The sequence below is a fragment of the Aptenodytes patagonicus genome, chromosome 6, assembly GCF_965638725.1.
Source record: "Aptenodytes patagonicus chromosome 6, bAptPat1.pri.cur, whole genome shotgun sequence".
NCBI classification, from domain to species: Eukaryota; Metazoa; Chordata; class Aves; order Sphenisciformes; family Spheniscidae; genus Aptenodytes; species Aptenodytes patagonicus.
This window is the reverse complement of record NC_134954.1, coordinates 76,505,009-76,528,764: the sequence shown is the minus strand read 5'-3', so window position 1 is coordinate 76,528,764 and position 23,756 is coordinate 76,505,009. Positions and strand designations below refer to the sequence as shown.

General features: G+C 36.8%; 1 protein-coding gene across 9 annotated transcripts in view; it reads right to left on the bottom strand.

Annotated features, from left to right (window-relative positions):
* Positions 1-23,756, bottom strand: part of TANC1 (tetratricopeptide repeat, ankyrin repeat and coiled-coil containing 1) — a 141,797-nt gene that overhangs the window by 80,134 nt on the left and 37,907 nt on the right. For 6 of the 9 annotated variants that reach the window (XM_076343253.1, XM_076343245.1, XM_076343251.1 and 3 more), the window contains exon 2: positions 12,830-12,904. The exons of 1 other annotated variant lie outside the window; for it this stretch is intronic. In XM_076343253.1, coding sequence (XP_076199368.1) covers positions 12,830-12,904 — 75 coding nt within the window. Of the gene's footprint in view, positions 1-12,829; positions 12,905-20,178; positions 20,226-21,737; positions 21,799-23,756 lie in introns of those variants that run through there. 2 more of the 9 variants (XM_076343254.1, XM_076343250.1) reach the window with 2 other exon arrangements.

Sequence of the window (23,756 nt, the reverse complement as noted above, 5' to 3'; positions counted from 1 at the left end):
ATTTCGTAACTGTAAAACTTACTCTCTTATTCCTCTGAAACCAACTAAACTACCACCTTCCAAAAGTTCCCCTCTCTGTTCAAACAAAATTCATAGTAACAGGTAATGATTTTAAAGAAACAACTCTAGTTTCATCAAGTCAAGATGGAAATTAAAAACTAAGTAACTGTAACTTTATATTCTTTTTTTAAAGTCCATTGCAACTATTATAGGAGTATAACTACTGGTTTAAAATCCTGGGAACTAGAAAAGCAGCTTCCATGTTTTAGCAAGCTAGCTGTAACACACTGTTCTTAAAAAAAAAAAAAAGGTACAGCCTAAGTATATATTTAAAATAAAAAGACTAAATATTTTAGACCCTATAATCACATATATGAGATTTTTTGGAAACACCAAGATATCTAAATTACTGAGTTCCCATTCACTTTCAGTGGAAACCAAGAGGCTAAGGATTTTCTTTCTCTGTTCTTTTAGAAATTAAACTTTCGCAATAGCTGGTTTTAAACACAGACTTAACATTAGGTATATTATTATTTATTATTCAATACAGTACATGTGAGTTTGCTTCATAAATTGTTAAAGAACACACAGAGAAACCTGTTGTGATATTCCCTTTTTTCCTTTGAACATATGCAAAAAGCAAGGAAGTAGCACAGTAATGCAGCTAACTACAATTCAAAAATACTGGCATTCTTGTTAGAGTTTTTTTACTAGATACATTGCCAAGGTTGTAATTTGGAATTTGTGTAAGTATTCCAGCTGGAATGTTAGTGATGGGGTGCAAGATACAAGAGAACAACAAACAAAAATTACCTCCTCCCCCTCCAGGCTTAGTCAGTCCACCTACAATTCCCTGATTTCTGTTTTCCCTTTTACTGTGACACAAACAGTCAGTGTTTAATTCATTGTCTTCTTAGTAGACTTTTGAATTTTGAATTAATTTTAATTTATCCTTCTCTAATGTATATGATATGTTACGCCATGGAAGAGAGCTAGATGGGGCTAAATACACTGCTGGCATAACTCTAATCAATAAGTTCAGATTATTTGATCATGACAGTAACTCTAAAGATATTTTACAGTCTCTATATATACACCACTGTATCTTAGCAATTTCTGTTACAGCAGTACTCTGATTTTTCTTATTATTATATTTTCCTGACAGCACTGCAGATACTGCGGGGAGAGGTACAAAGATCGGGCTTTCATGACTCGGATTCTAAGAGCAGCATGATTTAAAAACCAAAAATGCGTACCACAGAAATTCCCCTTTTCAATCACTTATTTTCCTAATTTTACAACAAGCTTTTGCTTATTGTCACTCACATATCCATGCTGTTAAGATACAATAGCTCTTTAGAGCAAAAAATCACACCTTGAGAAAACCCAGCCATACTGGCTTCAACCTATGAGGACGTCATATCCTCAGTGAATTTGGAACATGTTTAAACAGTAATATATTCTACTGAAGCAGAAAAAAGCATGTTATAAATGAAAAATGGTTAGGACACTATGGAATAGCAGATTGCTATTAGACACAAATCATTCCAAGAAAGCAGAAACTGCACAGTTGCTCCTCCAGGACCTTTCTAAAAAACCTGTTAACTAAATGTGACAGTAGCTAACAGAACAATCCCACATTTGTGACCTCAAAAAACATAAACAACAGGAATAGAAGAGAACCAACAGAACTCATACACCACAACCCTCCGAATACTGTCCCAGCCATAGGCACAAACCACATCTTCTACCAGGAGAACAACTCCCCATAGACCCCCATGATCCAAGCAGAACTCTAATAGTAATGAACAGTAAATGGAAACCTGTGGCGTTTGAATGCTAAAACCTTACATGGACTCAAGGGGCTGTTCACCGAGAAGTAATCTGTTGATGGTAACTAAAAGCTACTTTCAGCTGAGGAAGTCCCCAAGTCCATAAATGGTTAGAGGTTGGTAAGAGGGTAAGCAGGACAGCTGCTTGCTTTGTTTTCTCTCTTCCCTACGCACCTCCTCAGGGTTATTCTTCCCACTGGCTTTCTCCCTAACAGAAGTAAACATACTCTCACCCCCACAAAAGGGAGCAAGAGGTAAAGAAAGGGGGTGCGGGGGCACAAAGAAATGTGTAGGAGGGTGGAAATGAGCAGAAGATTTTGAAATATACCATCTCTAGCTGATGCTAGGATGAAACTCACCTTTCTTCACCACATACAATGGAGTCACAGCAGAAGGAATAGCTGCTTCATGCCAAGTTAAGACTGCGAGATACTGAGTTCCCACAGAGACAATCTAGTTCAACTGAATATTAAAGCACTTGCCTCAGACATATGCAATTTTATAATAGGCTCTTGGGTCTGTATCACAGTGAGAGTTACAGGACAAAATCAGAGGCAGATGACCTCTATCTCTTGGTCCTACAGGCTCTTTAAACGGACCTACAAAATTTATTATTCTTGCAGTACAGCATGAAGGGAGGTTCTATATCCACACAAGTAATGTTATTTATGGCTGGCTACAGTCAAATTACACGTGGTAATGTGGGATGGCAAGCTTCATTTTATAAGCTTCTATCATCCTTTCCTAAGTCTCTGAATCTATCCTGTATATTTAATTTATCCTAATCCTGCATTTTCTGTTTTGTATAAATAGGACTGATGACCAAATCTACACATTTCATCCAACTTGCAGCAAAATTCCCGCAAGATACTTGGATCTACATATATGACAAGACAGACCCAAAATTAAGAAGCTTGTGGGATCCACAAGGTATACATTATGCTTTCCACACAACAACTTGATATTAGGGAAACAATACTAGGAAAATGCATGAGTAATAGCTGTCAAAATACAATGTTACAATGCCCAAATATAACCAGGTGCCACACACTGATGCATACGGAAAACCAAAATTATTTGTTACTAACTTAAAGGTCAGTAATTTCAAATATTTTAGCTACCAGAACAATACTTTAAATTTACACTATATTTCTTGGTCTCTACCCCAATGTAAAACAGATGAACATCAGAATAGGAGGAAGATGACCTCTCACAAGTTTTTTAAAAATGTCACACTAAAACATAAGGAAAGGCCCTGTGAAATCTGACTTTCTTATTTTTAAAACCCCTGAGTTGTACATTTTCCACTGCCAAGTAGCCTCTGGACAAAAAAGTTTCGTAAGCATCAATCAACACCAGAGTTCTTATTCAGTGGTCAAAGTAACCATGGAAACAACTTAATAGCTTTAAAAACTACACACAAAAAGCTTTGAGAATGGAAATCAAATCCCAGTTTAGTTGCACCTAGGGATGCAACTGAAAGGCATAATCTGATTAACTACTTTTTTTTTTCCTTAAGATACAAAAAGATACAAGGATTGCTGACTAAAGTAATTATTTTGTAGAGCCTAATATCCTAAAAGAGAACTTGAACTTTAAGATTAAACTAATCCTTCTATTGAATAGAAAGGATAACTAAAACGAAAACTTTTACAGTGTATATGTCAGTATTAAACATCATAAAACACATCTAATTCTTCATTCAATATAAGTTGCTTAGAAACCAGAAGAATGCTAACTACTTTACCAAAATTCATGTAAACTGGAGTTTGGTGCAAATGTTGGAATTCAGATTATTTTAACATGAAGGAATAGGACCGCAACCTTCAAAACAGTGAAAGCTAAAACAATGAAAATGCAGACTCCTTAAGTCTGAATATTGACAGTGACTGCAGAACAGACAATGTTCCACAGACTTCTTTCAATATGTATTTCTGAGATAGGTTAAGGGAGAAAAAGACAAAATCAGCTATCTACTAAAGTGAAACAAGACTCTCAACCCACTTAAAAAAATTATATAAAATTGTGCTATAGCAGAAGAAATCTTAAATTCTGCAGTTCTGCTTAAGATTTAAAAAAAAAAAAAGTGTTAACACTACAGGATCCTATTGCTGAAAAAGGTTCCTTGCAAGCACCAAGGGGTGAAGTGCACCAACAACACCTCCCAGACAAATGAGAACTTGACTATAACAGCCCAGCTCTGACCAGATTACTCTGGCATGAACTGGAAAGCAAAGAAGCAGTAAACAAACTTTGCCATCTAACAGCTGCAAACTTCGCACTTTTATAACACATTTGGGGCAGGAGACCAGAAGGTGGCAAAAACCTAGGTACCACTTAACTATCCTTAGGAAGAGAGAATGTTAATAGGACTGGTCTAGGGCTACATGTCTACCAAGGCCACTGCTGGCTTATGTCGACAGCCCTCAGAGATCAATACACAGTGAAGACAAGAAAGAAATCAGTATTCTCTACAGAAGAGAACACAACCAGCATTAAACCTGGTGGCTAGCTCAGTCTCAACCTGCATGCAATTGTTTTGTCTGCGAACTGTCCTGACATTTCTACTGCAATAGAGGAATCACTAAATTTGTCATCCACTGGTGTACTATTGTTGTTAAAAACTGTGAGGGTGGTAGAGCAGTGGAAAAGGTTGCCCAGGGAGGCTGTAGAGTCTCCATCTCTGGAGACCCCCAAAAGCCGACTAGACACAGTCCTGGGTAACCATGGTGCTGCAATTCTGTGACAACTTCTGCATATACAGCCATCACTGAAAGTCTTGTAAAGCTTTTTGGAGAATCTTTACCAGGAAAAGCTGAAAAGGTGAGCTTGAGAGGTGTAATTTCTTTGCTATTTTAAAGCAAGCATAATGGTCTGAGTTGAGATGGAATTAAATCACATTGACATGGGGAGCATGCAAAAGATTGTAACAACAATAACTACTGCTGGGTTATTCTGTCAGCTGCTTTACAAGAGGCTTCTGTTCTCTTCACACCAAGCACCCCATGATACCTCTGTGAAAACTGCCAAGTTTTGAAGAACAGCACAAGTAGCAAACTGTACCAACCTACAGGCACACACAGCACTATGAAAAGACGGACTGTCCCTGCAAACAGGAATATTCAACATTCAGATGTGCTTACACATTACTACTGACAGTCTTAAACTTTGTTCTGCTTCGTAGGATGTGTTTCATCCTAACAAATGTTAAGAAAAGATGAGACTTTACAGACAAGTTCAGAAGGAAATTATGAGTGGGAAAAAGAAATTAGTTGTATGCCATGAGGAAAGCCACACAGCTGGACAGCACTTTCCAGAACGAGGCATCACTATGTCTAAGTAATATGAAACTGTTTAAGGATTACCAAAAACGTGGTTTTGATATATTAAAAACAGTTTTCTTCTACGTTCCATTCCCATCCTATTTTTCAACAGAATTGACAGGCAACTGTAGACAGAACTCTGTAGCATGGTTCAGCGGCTTTGTATAAGGTGCTTTATTTTAATTGCAAAACACTGCTAACTGCCCTTTAAAGGATCTGTGGCTTTCAAAATTAAAATGCTTACGTGTGTGTACTTGTACATACACAGCCAGTCCAACTTAGCGAGAAGGCAACCTAGGAGGACAAAAGGAGCCAAGTGACCCGGTCTTTCCATTTCGGACAAGGTAACCATAGAATCATAGAATAGTTTGGGTTGGAAGGGACCTCTAAAGGTCATCTAGTCCAACCCCCCCTACTGTGGGCAGGGACATCTTCAACTAGACCAGGTTGTTCAGAGCCCCATCCAACCTGACCTTGAATGTTTCCAGGGATGGGGCATCCACCATCTCTCTGGGCAACCTGTGCCAGTGCTTCACCACCCTCAGCGTAAACAATTTCTTCCTTATATCTAGTCTACTCCCCTTTAGTTTAAAGCCATTTAACCACTCACACTACTACCAACACTGATCAGGAGTTGAAGAAAAATTCATGGTAAGTGAAGTAGTTCATCAGCTAGCCTTCTGGGATAACAAAACAGGCTTCTGTCACGTAAAATACATGCATTAGGGAGGATCAACATTTAATTCTTTTGCTCTTGAGACTCTGGAGAGACCAGAAAAAGGGAGAAACTAGCCTGGAATGGGAAGAAAACTCATTACAGCCCAAGTAACAGAAGCAGTGAAGTGCACTGAGTGAGAAACAAACCAAGTAAAGATTAGAATAGAAGGTCCAAATGGACAATCTTTGCCAACTATGCTCGTACTTGACATTATTTGCTCTCTTTCTGGCATTTATTTCTGAACTCTGGATTACTTTTTCAGTACACAAAATAGTAATGTTCTCTTGCAGTGCTTACTTACAAAAACAATCAATTCTTAAAGAAAACAGTGATAAATAGAGGTTATTAGGACCACTGAAGTAATTTCTGTTTATGTGTTTCAAGGGCAGGATCTTCTCCCTCCTCCCCGTTTATATGTGCATGGAATTAGCTTCTGGGAAAAGACATTCACCACATTTAATACTCACTGCTCAGCAAAAAAAGGAGTTTAAACTCTTAAATAACTGTCAACAGCCACAGAAAGTGGGCAAAGCAACACAGAATAATCAAAAACAGTTCCATATTTTAAGCATGAAACAATGCTGCTTCTGTTGCAAGATATTTTTAGAGTAACAACAAAAAGTCAAACTGAAGCTTGAAAGTATTCCAGTACAAGTTCATGTTCCAGCTAGTGGATGTGTACTTTATGCACCACAAAGTCCCTTTACACTTAAAATTCAAAGCCTAATATCATAGACAGTTTGGACAGAAAAAGACAACTGAATTTGCATATTTAGTTTTAAAATGCAAACTTATTTTATTTAATGATTTCAAGCCTTTCAATTTGCCAGAAGGGTATCTGAAGCTCTTAATGCTCTCAGCTTGGTTACAAGTATATTAGTCAGACACAATGTTTAATGAGACATAATGCAAGAAAGGTGGGGTTCAAATACACATTTAACTAAACAAGTTCAGCTGAGAGTCAAACCTTTATTGCTACAGGGAAATAGCTCTGAAAACAAATTTTAAAATAATGATTAAGTAGTGGGTCTTAATAAAAGGTTAGGCCTTCTTGCATAGCAACTTCACTTTTATTTTAAAGCAGCAATTTGGTTGCCATTAGCAAGAAAAAAAATTGTGTCAGTGAATTTAAGCACATTTATGTTTATCATTCAAAGTGCTGCACTAGTGCTGTGTGTCAGGCTTGTAATAGTGGCCTATGCTAATAGGAAAGGGCAAAAGAAAAACAAGAATGGCAGAACATCATACAAGCGATCACAGCTCATGCCTTTGAAAGCTATTTTATTTTCCAAAAAGAATACTAAGTATAATCTCAATTTCTGAATCATATCTGATCATATGTAAAAAAAGGAAGAAATTTCAAATTCACAGGTTTCATCTAACTTGTTTAGTATAAAACGTTGATAAAGAGCAAGGCATACAAACAAAATAACTAAGAGTATGCCAATCTACAACAGAACATGATGCAGAAATAAAAGCATCCATTCTATCCTAACATTCAAAAACTTTGTACACTCATATTTAGGTCAAAGATACTTATATAGAGATACTGGAATACAAGCAGAAGGAAACTAAGTCTCTAAAGAGTATTGTAAAAAATTGTCTGATCTACCAGAGAATGAAACAAGATCCAAGAAAGGTTTATTAATATGCAACTTTTTTGTAGCCTAAATGAAAAAATCTGAATATGAATGCATCGTACTTTCAGTGATTGTCTATGAATACAGAAGCACTTCAATACCTTTTATTTCATCATCCAGAAATCAAAAACACTGATCTCATTTCTCCAGATTCTCTACCTTTAGAGAACTATAGTATTACATTCAAAACATTATCTTTTTGTTGACATCATAACTTGTCCCTTGTTATTTGAGCACTACATGAATGTCTAACAAGCCTTTAAGCCAGAAAACCTAAAAGTCCCAACTACTTACCACATTAATTTCTACTGAAATCAACGAAGTTTTCATGCATACCGTGTACTACATTTGATGTTAAACTCCTGATGGGATTTAGTGCAGGAAGAACACTGCAAACTAAGCACAATACTTCCATTATTCATGTTCCTTCAGGCCTGATATTGGGTCAACAGAACGACAACGCTCATGCTACTAAAAAGCAATCTGAAATAATTGAGCATGTTCCGTAGAAATTTAATATACGGGATTTTCTTTTCTTTTGAAGTTGAAATACATTACAAGTATTTTATATTGAATAGTCTTTTGCTTAGTAAGTTAAAAAAAAAGCAGATTCCCAGAATGCTGGCAAGTTGCTGGCTTTAGGACAGTTAAAGAAAACAAACATAATTATATACTGCAAAGCAGCTGGCAGCATGTAAAACCAACAGGAAATACTAATGCAAATCTATCTCTGAAGCATTTTTAAGCATTTAAGAACGAGTAGCTGAGTAGAACTTCTACTAAAACAATCATAATTAAAAAGTATTTTTTATTTATATTCTGAAGCTTATTATGTATATTCTTTATACTGTCACCTCATCAGGGACACAGACAAGACTTGCAGGTAACCCTATAGAACTTGAGTTCGAACAACAGTCTTTTGGCTCCGATTTCTTGAATTGTGACACTAAGATACGAAGTTTCTGTTCCATGCTAAAATAAAAAAGGTCAGCTCCTTCCAACAGAGGCCAGAGGCAGAGAATCTCCCAGTGGCTACAGAGGTGAATTTAAAAATCTCAAGGAAAGAAACTGGAAAATACACAATCCACAATGAACTATGAAAACACAGAAGAGAGAGCAGAAAGAAATTTCCAATGTAGTTAGAAAGAAACACAGGGTAGAAATAAAGACAAAGAGATGAGATTATCTTAAATCTAGAAAATAAAGTCCACTAACAAAACAAAGGCAAAAGGCAAAGAATAAGGAAAGAAAATGTGTGCCCTAAGCAAAAGTCATAAGGACTAGTGAGAGTTACACTGACTGACTCCTAATCAAAAAGACTAGGTCTGCCACTTCTTACTAGAAAGACACCTTCTAAGGAATCTCTAAAGGACTTGGAAACTCTTTCAGAGTTTAAAGAGATAATATTTATTCGATGATGATAACCTGACAAAGAGGAGAAAATGCCAAATTTTTACTTTGTTTCCGAGACTGAATGAAAACCTTGAGAAACAAAGGGAAACTGAGAGAGTAATTGCTGTACATTTCCAGCTCAGTGTACATGAGACAGTATAAAACCACAGACTACTTTCCAGGACACAAAAATTAGTGTTCCTGTTTGCCCTCTTCCTGTTTGGTTCCAAACATTCACAAAACAGTTTTCTGTTACTTTAACGTGACAGGTGCAGACTGTGGGTTTTTTCCCCTTGAGTTCTGTCCTTTACCAAGTATGTCTATCACTTTAATGGAAGGAAGGGGGACAAGACAAAACAAAAATCAACTTACAGATACTTATTTCCATACAACAGAAATAACTGTGTCTGAAGGGGTGTAAAGACAAGTTGCTTCATACTGCAGAAAACCTGAAAAAAAGCTGAATGCAGAAAAAGTTGGATGCCTGGGTCAAAAAATTGGTTTGTTTGAAATTCTGTTCCTTTGGCACATCAGTTTACCTAAATACACTATCAACTACCTTGTCTTCAAATCCACATTTAGAAGTAAGTTTAGTAAGTTTCATTTTGAAAAGCATGAAACAACATGCTGTCAACACTTTTCTTTTCATCTATGTTCATGTATGTTTGCACACTGATACACAATCACGTACATAATTACATATGTGCATGTTTAAACACACAAATTTTGCTTCATTTAGATTTTACCTAATCCTACAACAGCCACCTACTATCAATGCCTCCCGGCCACGTCTAAATAAACCCATTTTAATAAAAAAATTGTAGAAGAAAGAACTATACTGAAGCAACTGCAGGATCTGAGCCCAACTATGTATCGCTAGCATACTGCTATTGGAGTAGCCTAAGGTGCTGTTTTTCCATCCAAAAGCGAGATTCCCACATGACAGTCTTCCACCTGATTAGGGCAGAAGTCATTTATATAAAGACCCTCTGCCAGTCTTTAGCATAGCACTTCAGTCTCTCCCAAAAGCACCAACACTAATCCTTGCAACCCTCTTTTTCAAGATAACCCTGAATTTAAAAAGTTATTAAAAATTGTAATTACCATACTCAGCAGCTAGATTTCAAAAATGTTATGCACACCTTCAGCTCTTAAGCCCTTATGTCAGGGCAAATGAGGAAATTCTAACATAAAAATCCATACAAGCTATTTATAAAAAAAAAAAAAACAGTCCTAATTTCTTTTTGTTCTTTAACCCTTTTACAGACTTTTTAATACTACAGTTGTGCCTTCAATCCGGGGGGGGGAAAAAACCCCTCACTCCTATTTGCACTGGTTCCACAAGGCTAACAGATGTAAAACCAGTAAGATATAGTTAATGCACAAACAGGAAGTTCTATTCAGTAAAACAGGAATCATCCCACTCAGATTTGAATTACGCAGACTTCCAGGTGTTCCTTTTATGTACAAGTAAACCCATGGGGCAACAGGGGTTACTTCAGTTTAAGAATAAGCTATTGCAGTTTAGCCTCAACCTCTTCCAATTTGACTTCACTTAAGAGCGAAACAATCACAAGTGGTCAAGACAGAGCTTTCAGGAGTTACTGCTCCTCAGCTGCAATTCAACACCTCAACATCTCTTCTCTATCTACTGGGATGCAAAGTATGATAGATTTACCCACACACCTTAGCGGAAGTTTGCAAGCACATTCAAACAGTCAATTCTGAAACTGCTATGGCAGCTTAAGATTTTACAACCTTCTAGCTGTTCAGCATTATTCCTAAACTGGGTATATATTGAAAAAAGATCACAGAAGTCTTCCTAATCGGGTTCAGTTTGTCACTAGTGAGCTGTGCTCTCTCATCTATGTCCTGCTACATTCTGAAGCTCTGAAAAACCTGAAAACTTTTTCAACTTCATCAGCAAAAAAAATCAAATCTATGCACCCACGAAGCTGAGAGAAGCATCTAAATTTACTATTGCATTACTCTCTTAAATGGTGGCTAGAAGGATGAGTGTTTCCACATTAACTGTCTCTCAAGTCAGCTTCCATCATTAGCAAGCATTTTCACTCTCTTCACAGTTCTTTAAAGAGTAGTATATTTTAAGAGCTGTTGTTGTTATTAAGGACCTGAAGGGCCATGAAATGGGACAACTCTACAATTAAAAAAAATTTCCATTTCTCATTGTTCGGTGTTTAAGGACCATGGAGAGGAGCGAGCAAAAAATAACCTCTATAAAAGACCAGTGTTCTTTGCCTTGCTTCACATCTTTTCTAAAAGCTGAGAAACGTCTTACAGCTGAAAGAATTGGAAGGTACTTTGGAACAAAAGAGAAAACTATTAAACTGAACACAACTTTACAGGAAGTCCTGAATGTAACAGGATGGAATGCACACATTTCACAACATCTTCAAATATAAAATAAGCCAAAATCTCTGGAATCCACTGTATAAATTAATTACTTCCTTTTAAAAAGTGGCTCCTGCACTCCTTACTCTTAGTTTTCACCAGCCAGGCATTATGCACTGATTTGTCCCAATACTTGGTTTCCGTAACATTCAATTCATACATGAAACTCTAGAGCTTTGCTTAAAAAACAAAACAAAACAAAAAACCCAAACCAAAAATGAAACCAAAAAACCTCCCACACTGTAACACTCCCCCTGGTGTTCAGAAATACAGAAGCATTGTATTTGTAAAAACAAAGGGAGAAAATCCTTTCTTTTGCACACGTTAATCCAGACAGGTGTGATCAGCTCCTAAAATAACGAATATGTGTTTTCTGACTTAAAGGAAAAAGGCTTCTCAAGCTTCAGATTCTAATCAAAGCCTGGTCAAAGCTCCGTTACAAACAGCCTGATTTTCCTTTTGAGCTTAAACCAATTCCCGTCTAGTGTTTTAAAGAAACATGTACCAATGAAAGCCTCACCATTGGAATCTTTAGCCCACTATGTTTAAACAACTCCAGCTGGTAACTTCAAGTCAGCAGTACCTACAAAATTAACAGGATGCCTTTTGTCTTGCTCTGTGATCACTTCTGTGCATCTTTGATCTAGTGTCAGTGTTTTTTCTTTTCAGGATAGCTCTCATCGTTCAGTCACTTAGAAAGAAACTGTGATAAGCGTGTAAACTTCAGATGACCACAAGAATTTCCTGAAGAACACATTACCTGCCTTCTCAAAGGGCATTGCTGGTCCTTCTCTGCCCTTGAAAATGGCAGTTATAGTTCTTTGCTACCCTTTTTCCTGAAAGGCAATACAGATAAGTACTGGCCTACTAAATTTATGATTAATAGTAAAATAAGCATTTTTTTTAAAAGTAAAATTTGTTGATGATTAATTTTAGCTTCAAAAATGTCTGTAAAGCGAAAACTAGAACATGATAGAAGTTTGATAAACCGACTTAAAAACTTTTCACTAAATTTATTTTCAATAAATTTTTTTCTAAATACATGAATAATAAAAATTCTATTGCGATAGAGACATAATATTTTTTTTCTACAATATAATTGAGTAAGTAGTTTAAAATATATTTCTGTAGTTCAGGGTTCTGAACCTCTAGCCTTGGGCCGTGTTTAAGCTGGCAGGACAACACACACAGCCTGCTCTCAGTATTTCCATGGTAAGAACCAAGAGCAAGCTGCTCTCATCTGTCCTTCCCAGCAGCAATTCAGGAACGAGTGCACTGGATATACCTTCCAGGAAGCTTCAGACCTGTTACTCATGCTCTGCATGTAAGCAGTCCGGCCAAAACACAGTTGAGGCCCTATGGCCTACAGACCTCCCTGCAGCTGGCGTCAGCAATAGGAGTCACCAGCTGCCCTAAAGATGGGGCATCACTGCTGCAACAGAATAAATTTAATTGCTGGATTTATAACGCACAACTCATCTACATTATAAAATATTTTATTAATATTCATACCTGAGTCTGTCTTGTTCCCTTTTCCACCCTCTCGGCTCTTTTTTAAAACTGCCTTTAACATTTTAAATGTTGCTCCTAAAGGATAACAGAAAGAAACAAAAACAAATGCAACATTAATAATGTCCATTCACACAAAACCGAACAAAATAAAGATAGGATCATTACAAATGAAACAGTGAGGTAATCAGAAGAAACTTTTTGGTAGTTACATTTATTTTTTTACAACATAGCCTGGTTAAGCAAAGTCCTGATGTACACGGAATGTTTAATGCTTGAACTAAGCAATTAAGAGTTCACTGTCTTATACAGAAAAATAATACAGCATTCTCCACATTCCACATATAATTAAGGTTATAAGGCTAAACCCATGTAAGTTACTGTAAGATACTCTGGTGAAAATAAAACAGAATAAAGGTCCAACTCCTGACCGGAGTTCATCAACAGTGCTGGGGGAGCAGGCGACATGTCAGAAAGCTGCTATCAGCTGGAGACTCCAAACTGCAGGAGCGTAAAACAAATGGGTGACAATGGGACATGGTATCACCACACAACTGTTCTTTACCTATATGCAACGCACTGTTGACCAACACAGAAAAAGCTGAACAAATTCCTTAAATCACTGCACTGCTATGTACATGCCTATGTGCCCACATATCCGTAACTGTGAGCGCACACATTGCTGTCTTCCACCTCTCAAATTTAACAATCAACTTCAAGTGAGCAGCAGTTGCAGATTTCAGACGATTATTAATCATAAGAAAAATATATCTGGGATGTAAACCTGGAAGACAGTGAAGTTGTTTCAGATAACTATCTTCAGTTACAAAGCAAGGAAAATGGAATGGAAGGAATTATGAAGAGTACTTCTTTCTCAAAAAGCTTTCTGGAGCATCTATAAATTCTAATTTCATTTGTTTTCTCTATTGGAAAATTCCAAAGGTATCTCATTTTAGAAAACTTGCAGTACAGAATATGCAACAAGAAGGAAAAAAAAAGTAAACTGACAGTGCTGTCTTATGTAATGGATTGCCATAAAAACCACATGAAATCAGCAGGAAAAGCAAAAATCTTCCATCCAAAAAATATGGATTCTTCAGAAAGTTCACTTCTTTTTATGAAATAAAGCAGAAAAAGAAAAATCAGTACAACAGAGCTCTTAAGCTTCTAGGAATAACCTGAAGCACATACAACTAATACTAATTAGAAAACTGGAAGGTTTCCAGAGCCTGTATTATATTCAATGCACAAATCCCTGGGTCAGTTCCACACAGGTACAGCTGTGCACACAAACGGCTGTTTTTCATGTGGCAGGGTAACATCTCAGGCAACTTGTACTGATGAGTTACAATCCTTAGTATCACACACCATAGGGCAAGCAGGCAGCAAATGCGCTATCTTCTGTCCTCTGCATCTCAGGCGATGTATCTGCTAAGGATCACACACACACAAAAAAAAGATGCTCTGCTACTACTATCTCTGCAAACTACAGGAGTAAAACAAGTTCTGCAGTATTTTCAGGTGTTTCCCAAAGAATGTAAACTAAGCAGCCCTTTCCAGTTTCAGCATTAAAAAACTGAAAAAGCCAAAAAGAGTGGAATATTTATCTCTGAAACAGACATCTGCAAGAAGCACACACCCCACCCCACCCCCCAACTGGTTGTGGCTAAAACTTGTTAGGCTGAGGATGAAAGATCCAGACAAGGTAACATATCTCATTTGCATGACACAGTTGTCAGTGGATGGGGACAAAAACAAAACAAAAACCACAAGACAAGCCATAAACCTCACAAGCTGCTTCAGGCATGAAAAAAGATTGTAAACTTTAAAGCTTATTTACCTTCCAATTCTATCAAAAGTTGTTTAATAATGGAAATCTTTCAGATGGATCAGATCCGTAAGCTGGAGGATGTACTAAATGACCTTTCAAAAGCCCTTCCCACACCTGTTTTCTGTGGTGTCAGGCTTCAGCCAAGAGGAATATACAGGCTACAAAAAAGTTCATCAGAAAGCTGTAACTAGTTATCAAATAGCTAGTTATGAAACTGTAGATAAGAAGGAAAAAAAATACTAAAAAAAGGGTTCAAACTGAAGATTTAAGCAGCTTTCCTTTCTTTAACAACTGGTATGTCTTACAGAAATTTAGTGCATGAGGAAGAATATAATTTTTTGATTAAATAGTCTGGGGTTTTTTTCAGAAAGAGTCATGTGAACACTTTATATGTTTGGAAATCAAATCCATCTTCAAATACTATTAACAAATCAAGAACTTAAGAGTATCTTCCATAGTTTGAAATAGGTATGAGGTAAGAGTGACTTTACATTAAAAATTATGTATAAAAGCATTATTTGAATTATTACAGATATTCTGATGTTACAGACAGCTAACTTTCCTCTATCCCTATAAAATATTGGTCTTTATTAGGTACAGAAAAAGGTATTTAAAAATATTAGTTCTTAAAACAGCACAGGATTAAAATTTGCAGATTAAACAAAAAAAGGCTTATACATACACAAATGATGCCAAAACTGTGAGGGCAAGCATTAAAAAGTTAGGAAATTAGAAATTTAAAGGCTGGACCATGCAATCCAAATTTGTGCTTCTTTTCTGCATAAACTGTGCTAGAAACTTTAATTATGTCAGCATGTCCTGTCCACTCATCTGGTGCAAAGGATGTCCACAAACAAAACTAAAACCTTGTTTGTCTACAGCGCACCAACTGAGGCCCAGGAAAGCTATGTTCTGTTCCTTGCTCTACCGCAAGGCCATTGTGACACATAGAGGCAAAAGACTGCTCAAACACCTTAAATGTATTTTTCCTAAAATCTCAATTATTTGCTTCCCAAGTTTATTAAGTATTCTTTCAGAATAGCTTCCTCTTTGTGCATATCATGAGGGCTGCAATGGCTGTAAAAACATGCACATCCAGTGTGCACTGCATGTACAAAATAATTAAAAAAGTGCTGTAGTGAATGTTCTTTGCTCAAAGACCAGGCGTCTTTGATGTTTTCTGAATCACACAACTGTGTAAAGTACAGTACTGTTACAGGACAGCTGTGATATACATTTCATACCTATCAGCCAAACTCTTAGAAGTCTTCATTGTTACTTCTTCTGGCAAACAGTAGACTCCAGCTCCACTGTTCTCTTTCCCATGTTCTTGATCACCATTTTAAAAAGAATCTTTCTAATTTTAGTATGAAACTCTTAAAAAAAAAAAAAATAAATCTGAAAACAACTGTTCTGACTCATCTCAAATCCTTCCAGCCACTTCACACCATAAGATACTGGTCCATGTACGAGTTTGGAACTAACACAGACTTTGTGCTTCATATTCAGGCACTGGTAATTTGTTCCAGAAACCTAGATATATAAATTTCATCTTAATATTACAATTTGAAGGTCTTACATTCTTTGGAACCCATTTTTATATGTAATTGGACAGTTCCTTAAAATGAAAATTTTCTCAGCTCATTTTAGTACGTTGCAATTGAGGTAATTGTACTCAAGGGTATTGTAGCTTTTAACATTACTAACAGGCATTAACAGGTTCAGTTAGAATATTTAGTGAAGAAAACAGTGTTCAGTCATATAATTCAAGGCTGAAACATAATGCATATGTAGAAGAATGGAAAGTGTAGAGCTGCAGAGACATTCTTAATTTGGTATTCCCTAACTTCTGCCTGGCTTTGAAACATTAGTGTTTCCTCTAAAATTATTCGGTGTTGTATATTGTTGGTATGTTGTATGATAAATTTTACTTACAAGCATTTTAAAATGTCTTAAAACAATAGTGACTTTATTAAAATTCAGCTGGTATCACCACATGAACAAGGAAGAAATAGTCTACCTGAAGTCTTGCTGAAGTTCACACAGCATGTCTCATCTAGCTCTGCCCTATAGAGACCACTAGATGCATTTTTTATTCCTCCCTCCAAAAGTGATACAGCTTAGTGGGGTAAAGTAACCAGAACCAAAAATACAAGAGGGTAATTATGAAAGAATTTGGTTTCACAGAGCTGATCATCGGGGGCGGGGGGGAAGCCTACTGCAAGTGAAGACAATGACATTGTTGCAAGAGAACGGGATCTTTCTTAAGAAAAATACGGTACATTTACAGGATACGATACACAACATTTACAGGATCTTGAACAGGTGCGGTGCTAAAAGAAACCCTCCATAGCAGCTGAGAGAGAGAAGAAATGTGAGCTTAAAAAAAAGTCAGTGGAAAAAATAATGGGTGCAAAGAGGAATCCAATGGACAAAGAGGCAATGGGCACAAACTGAAATGTGGGAGGTTCCCTCTGACAGGAATACTTTCTCACTGTGAGCGCGACCAAGCACTGGCACAGGTTGCCCAGGCAGGTTGTGGAGTCTCCTTCCTTGGAAGCATTCAAAAGCCGCCTGGACACGGTCCTGGTCAACCAGCTCTAGATAAACCCTTCTTGAGCAGGGGGGGGTTGGACAAGGTGACTTCCCATGGTCCCTTCCAACCTCAACCATTCTGTGATTCATGAAGATGTTGAACAGGATTAGACTCGGTATTGATCCCTGGGGTATACCACTAGTCACTGGCCTTCAACTAGACTTCATGCCACTGACCATATGTGTTGCATACATTTCACATTGTACCATTTACGGTACGCTATTCCCTTTGAGTCTATCCATCCTGCAGGCCAATATACTGCACATACTGCTTTTAAGGGATAACCCCCACTCACACTCAAAAGAAGAGAAATGCCTTGAAACGTATCTAACATACTGAGGGAGGGTGATGGGAATAGCAGGAAATGCAACTGTAAATCTCTTAGGTTGGTTCAAGTATGTTCCTTTTCTCCAACAAAACTCACCTTGGATCAAACTCCTAGCAGAGGCAGTAAATAACAGCTCAAGGGGCTACAGAGAGGACACTTTCTGCCTCCAAAGAAAACCTCACGGCATGGACCAGAGTAAAAACATTACAGAAGCTGGCTGTACTGTAGTAGAAAGTGCATTCTAACTCACTCAGTCTTACTTTAAATGGTATATGCCTCTCAGTACCGCAAGATCTAAAAATTCTAATTATCAGATTCCAAAAGGAAATAAAAACAACTCTAAGCATTTTTTCTAAATACATAGTCAAACACCCTCTCCCAGATAATCTCCTAAGCTAAGACACAAAGAAAATAAAAGTCCCAATATATTTATTATACTCTGCTTTTTAAATAAAAAGGGTTGGTTTTTTTCTTTTCCATATAAAAAACATATGCCATGTTAGAAAGTCTGCATTATGCAATGCTAAGATCTGGAACTGTCAATGACTTTCAGAATCTGAGAATGATATTCTATATATGTAACTAGAACAGAGTGGCAATAAAGAAAAAAGAACACCTGAAAACCTGCGTATTATATTTAACTTTCTTCTTATTTTGCAAACATGACAAATATAAATTTTCGATTAACCAGAACAGAGAGGCTTGATATAGAACTGAAATTTTACAGTGTATGTCATTCCTATTCTTAGGATATAGGTAGGGGGTAATAAGAGATCAAATAAAAGGAATCAAGGACAACTCCATCCTAGATTTTTTTCTTTTTGGAATTGAGGCCAACTTCCCCACTGTGCATATGGTTCTTCAAGGATCTATTCCAATACAGAACAGAAATGGCATGTGAGATGGTTGCTTATTCAGACACATTCAGTGTAGATACAAAAAAGTTGCCTATTACCTGGAAGCAAAGTCCATTTCCTTCCTTCTCCCCTATAAAATTATATGCAAAAATGAAAGATAACCACTTCCAAAGAAATTCACCTTTTGATATGTCAATTACACTCAAGGAGAGACCTAACCAATAAAGGCTCTGAACAGGAAAGCAAACACAGTGAAATTTACTATTCATTTGCAAGCTGGAAGGTACAAAAAATAAACTGCCTTCTTAAGTAATTCCAAAGCCAACACCTTGGTTACTTTACAACATCATTCCACAAAGGTGTGTAGCTGAACCACTTAGGAAACGAACCAAATACTACAGCTTAGAAATACTGATTACAAATAAACTATGTGTTATTTAAAAAAAAACAAACTTATTTGTACACACTGTGAAGCTTTCTGACATACATCCAAAAGCATTTCAGCTTCAGGTAAAAAATTTCTTCATACCCATCTTTCACACTTCAAGAAGACTGATCAAATTGAACAGCAATACTGTACATTTATATTTCCTCATCCCTTGAAACAGACATGGGACATTGGATCTTGTTTTGTTTTAAAGACATTTGTATTAATAGGATATTTTCCAGTAATGCTGGCATCTTGTCTTTTCTAAGCATATTGTATTTCCTCTTTCTCCACAACTAAGCTTAAATAAAATCATTCACTGACTAAGATTTCAGAAGCACTTTCAGCTATTGCAATTGTTTTGCTTTGGTAAACAATTCAGTTTTAGATTTTCTTGGTTCCAATTTTTAAATTCTGCCCTGAAACCACCTGTTTCTTGTTTGTTTTTTTTGTTTGTTTGGGGTTTTTTTTAAAGATTTGAAGGTCTTTTAAAAACTTTAACTATAATTTCCGTTTTTAAAATAGATACCAGATGCGGACTTGTTATCCAAGGGTTGATACTAGTAATGTCACATAAGAAGGAAAATACCTCAACACTCTTTTGTTTATGCAATCAAAGATCATGTTAGCTGCTTACAAAACTGGATCCCCCACCCCAGCTCATGTTGAATACATTTTAAAATGGGTGCTGCCCTCCCACCAGTTCAACTGTTTGTCTTTAGATAAATGAGACATTTCATATAATTGCCTCGTATTCAGAGCATGAAGGGAAGGGGCGGAAAGTCCCTTGATTTAAGAATTTGTATGATGAGCTTTTTTATAAATGAGGGACTCCAAAACAAGATCACATTTATAACATACAAATGCTAAGTTATGTAAAGACTTGGGAGCACAGGCATACACAACAGTTTACTTCCTTTCTAATCTTTTACAAATTAAGTACTTCGCTACCTAAGGAATCCCCTCTGAAAAGCAAAAGGACAGAAAAAAAATCTCTCCACATTTTCACTCTGCCTGTGAGTCTCACTTAAAACTCAGCAACTTCCTTGCATGAGAATATTTCCACATATAGCTATTACTGACAGATACTAACATCAGTAACAAGATGATTCATAGCTTTTGTTCGCATTCGTAACTTTTGTTCTACCTTCCTTAAAGGTTTGCAGCATGCACGTTTTACATACCTTACCTATCAGAGTGGGTTATTTTCAAAGATATATCCACAAGAGTTCATCACTTCTGGAGAAGTCAAATAAACTAATCCTACATAGTATGTAACCACCTGAGCTAATGCCCGCGAACTCCACATTTACCTGCTTCCCAAAGTTGTGTTGTTCAGTCTCTCCATATTTAAATCCTGAAAAACAGTTAGCATATATTTGCAAAGAAATAAAGGGTGGAACATCTTAGTCATTCTACCATTTGCACAGAAGTACTTAAGGACTTACCACCTTTCAGTGTAGGATTTATTAAACATATACTTCAAAAAAGCTGTATTTTTAAAAGTGCATTTTGTAAATATCCCAAGATTCAGTCCTAAGGTTTGCAGAAAACTTCATTTAGTCACAACTGCTTTCATTGCCTTTAAACACATTAAGAATTTCATTGTTTACACATAGAAAAGTTTCAACATTTCCCTTTTCTGGCAAATTCGAATTCCTTTAGTTTAACTGTGTTTTTCAAACAAGATGAAAACAACAACAACAACAAAAAATACTTAAAACAGCAAGATGTTACTGATGTAACAGAAATCAAGACAAGACAGTAAGTAAAAAATCCTTTACAATGACTACATTTTGAGTCATCAATATCTAACACTTTATAATAAACAGAGGACATACTCCAGATCTAACAGACTCCTAATTCAAGAATGAACAAAAGCATTTGAAAACAAGAGAATAGTGGGTTTTACTTTCTTTTTTTTTAAGGTACAACTTCTGATGAGATATATTTGTTTTATTATTATTCAAATGCATGAATGAAAAAGATAAAACAGATACACTGAAGAGGTCTGTCTCTGACTTCATACAATAAAATAGTAAATGGCATATATGATGTTTCCAAAGGGCTATATTTAGCCAAATCTAAACAAACTCACTGAAGTTAAACAGCTATAATTGAAATATTTTTCTACCATACCCTAAACAATTATGGTCTTTACCCTTTGTAGGTATTTCTTATGTAGGAAGATCAATACAGATACAAAACTGACAAGCTATACTGCATTTGTTTGATTTGTTACTCACTGAGTAACCTAATTATTATTACCTATGAGATATTCCACATACCCCCCACTCTTATCTGACACCCCTGAAACCTATGCATCAATTTAATAGGAGACTGCAAAAGAACACTGAGGTTTCCCATTTGCTGCTCACTTCTAAATAGTGGAATTATGCCCTGAAGCACTATTAAAATACAATGAAAGAGGTGAAAGATGAGGAAGCAGGAGAAAAACCTCATTATCATTTTAGCTATTAGAATGTGCTTTTGCACTAGCTTTTCTCCCACCAGTCTGGTTTTAGATTTGACTTCCCATATGTCACAGATGTACGTATTCTATTCTGCAATTACCCAGTTTTCTGCTATGCTACTCTTTTACTCTATTGCTGACTATTTTGTCCAGTGTCTCTAAGGACTGCCAACACAGGGGAAAAGATGGTCTCTTCACTTGACTGCTGTCCAAAAAGTCTTGGTCAGGTGCCAGATACTGCAGAAATGACTGTTTATCAGTTTTAAAGATTACTATTCCCCAGCTACTTGTTACTACCCTGAAGCACTGAAGAAACTGATCTTGCATTGAAGCAGATGAAGAGCACTCACAAGTCAGAAATATTAACTTCAAAGGCCATAAGCACCTGTTTGAACTAACCTGAACAATTCAGCAACAATGCAGATGAAGAATCATCAGTTGAGTCATCTGCCTGTCTACACTGGGGAAAGAGCAGCAGCTGTCAACAGAGGAGCCACAAAATCTTAAAGATTCTCAGCTGTTTCTCATATGAAAAGTATCTGACCACAGATAAGGTGTAGATGAATTTATTTTTCCCTTTCTCTTCCCGTTCTGCTGAGTCCCTCCAGAGAAAATGCCAAGACCATAGCCTTTACCATTCTACAGAATTTCCCCTTTCTTCAGTCATGACTTACAAAAAAACCAAACGAAACCCCCAAAAAATACCAACAGAAAAACCCTTGCTTCTCATCCCTTCTGAATTTATCAAATTTATCCTTGCTATTTAGGCTTCTTTCTGAACCTCACCCCTCTAGCACTTGTCATTTACAAGATACTGCCAAATTCTTCAAAGGATCAAAAGATCCACTGTGCTCTCCTAGTCTCATCTCATTTAGCCTAACTCCACTCTCACCAGGACTGTTTTCTCCCTTCAATTTTATCTTTGGGTATCACAGAAGTAGATTACCCTCTATCATTCCACTGCCCTTTATTTCTAAATTCAATGAATTATCTTTCCCCTCCTCTAGCTTTGCAAGACAGAGATCAGCGTACACAGATTATGCTGCAAAGTAAGTTTTTGCTTCAGGGGCAAGAAGAAGGTGGGTGGGTGTGGTGAGAGCAGAATAATGAAGGGTGGGTAAGAAGATGACTGCTTGCTACTTGTCTTCAGCAATAATCCTCACCTCAATAAAAAGGTTTCAAAAAAAAAAAAGTTGGCCCTCCTCTAAGTGGAAGGTCACTATTGAGAGAGGCCTTCTAGAATGAAATAAGCTGACAAGGTTTTAAAAAAACAAAACAACAACAACAAAAAAAAGTCCTGAGGAAACACCATTATGAGCATCCCAGCCAACAATCCCTAGGAACCAGTGGATGTCACAGACATAGTTTGCACTGAGGCAGGAGTGAGCAAAGGAAAATGAAATATAACCATACATATATTTTTTTCTTGCCTTTGTCATAATGGCCACTTTCTTCCCATATCTCTCCATCCTCCATGTTAAACACAGAAAAAGTGACAAACCCCCTACTTTAAAATCGATTATGAAAGGGTCAAAACACTAGGCAAGAAAACTCATCCCTTTCCAGCTGGCAGAAGTGACGCCCTGCACACACTATGTCAGCAGAAAATCAAGAGCCTAAAACTAGATGAAAACTAGGTCAGAAACTACCATTTCAGCTTTACTAGCAAACAGAAAATGAAAGGAAGACAAAAATCATGCTAACCAAAATCTTGATGCAACTCATAGTAATCAGGTCTTATTTTACCGAATAGTTGTATGCTTAGGTTATGATAGCACCGTCCTCTTCAGAAAGCACGGAAGATGAGTACAGAAATAAAATGCATCTCTAGTTTCTCGACTATCCTAGATACAGTTGTAATTTCCAGATGAACATCAACAAGCTGCTTGTAAAACAACATAACCATTCACTCCAAACAGCCAAAAGTAAATGCAATGCAGAATGCATCTATCTTACATTATACAGGCTGCAGTGCAAACAACTTAGTGGGCAAAACCATTTTTCTTCAGCCCACCCCTCTACATCGGTTTAAACCTGCTTCCTCCATACTGCTGCAATTCCAGACATTGTTTCATGACCCACAAAACTGAAGACAGGATTGATCTAGCAAAGTAAAAACGGGGACAGATAGCACATCAGTATCTACATTAATTGACCCCAACATTTTAACAGACTGGATCTCTGGACTATTCAAGCATCATGCAGTTTCCAGTAAATCCATTAGAAGAGTTATGCATTCCCCCATTTCTAAAAAAAGGCTCAACAGGCAGCCTGTATGGGTTAGTCTTTGCAATTTGTATTTAAGCAAGCTTTTTCTGTTCCTGTTAACTTTCTAGACCGTGGCAATTCCTTAATAGTACATGTAGTTTAAGTGGGGGAAGAAGCAGAAGAAATCAAACTAGATGTAACAAGTATTTT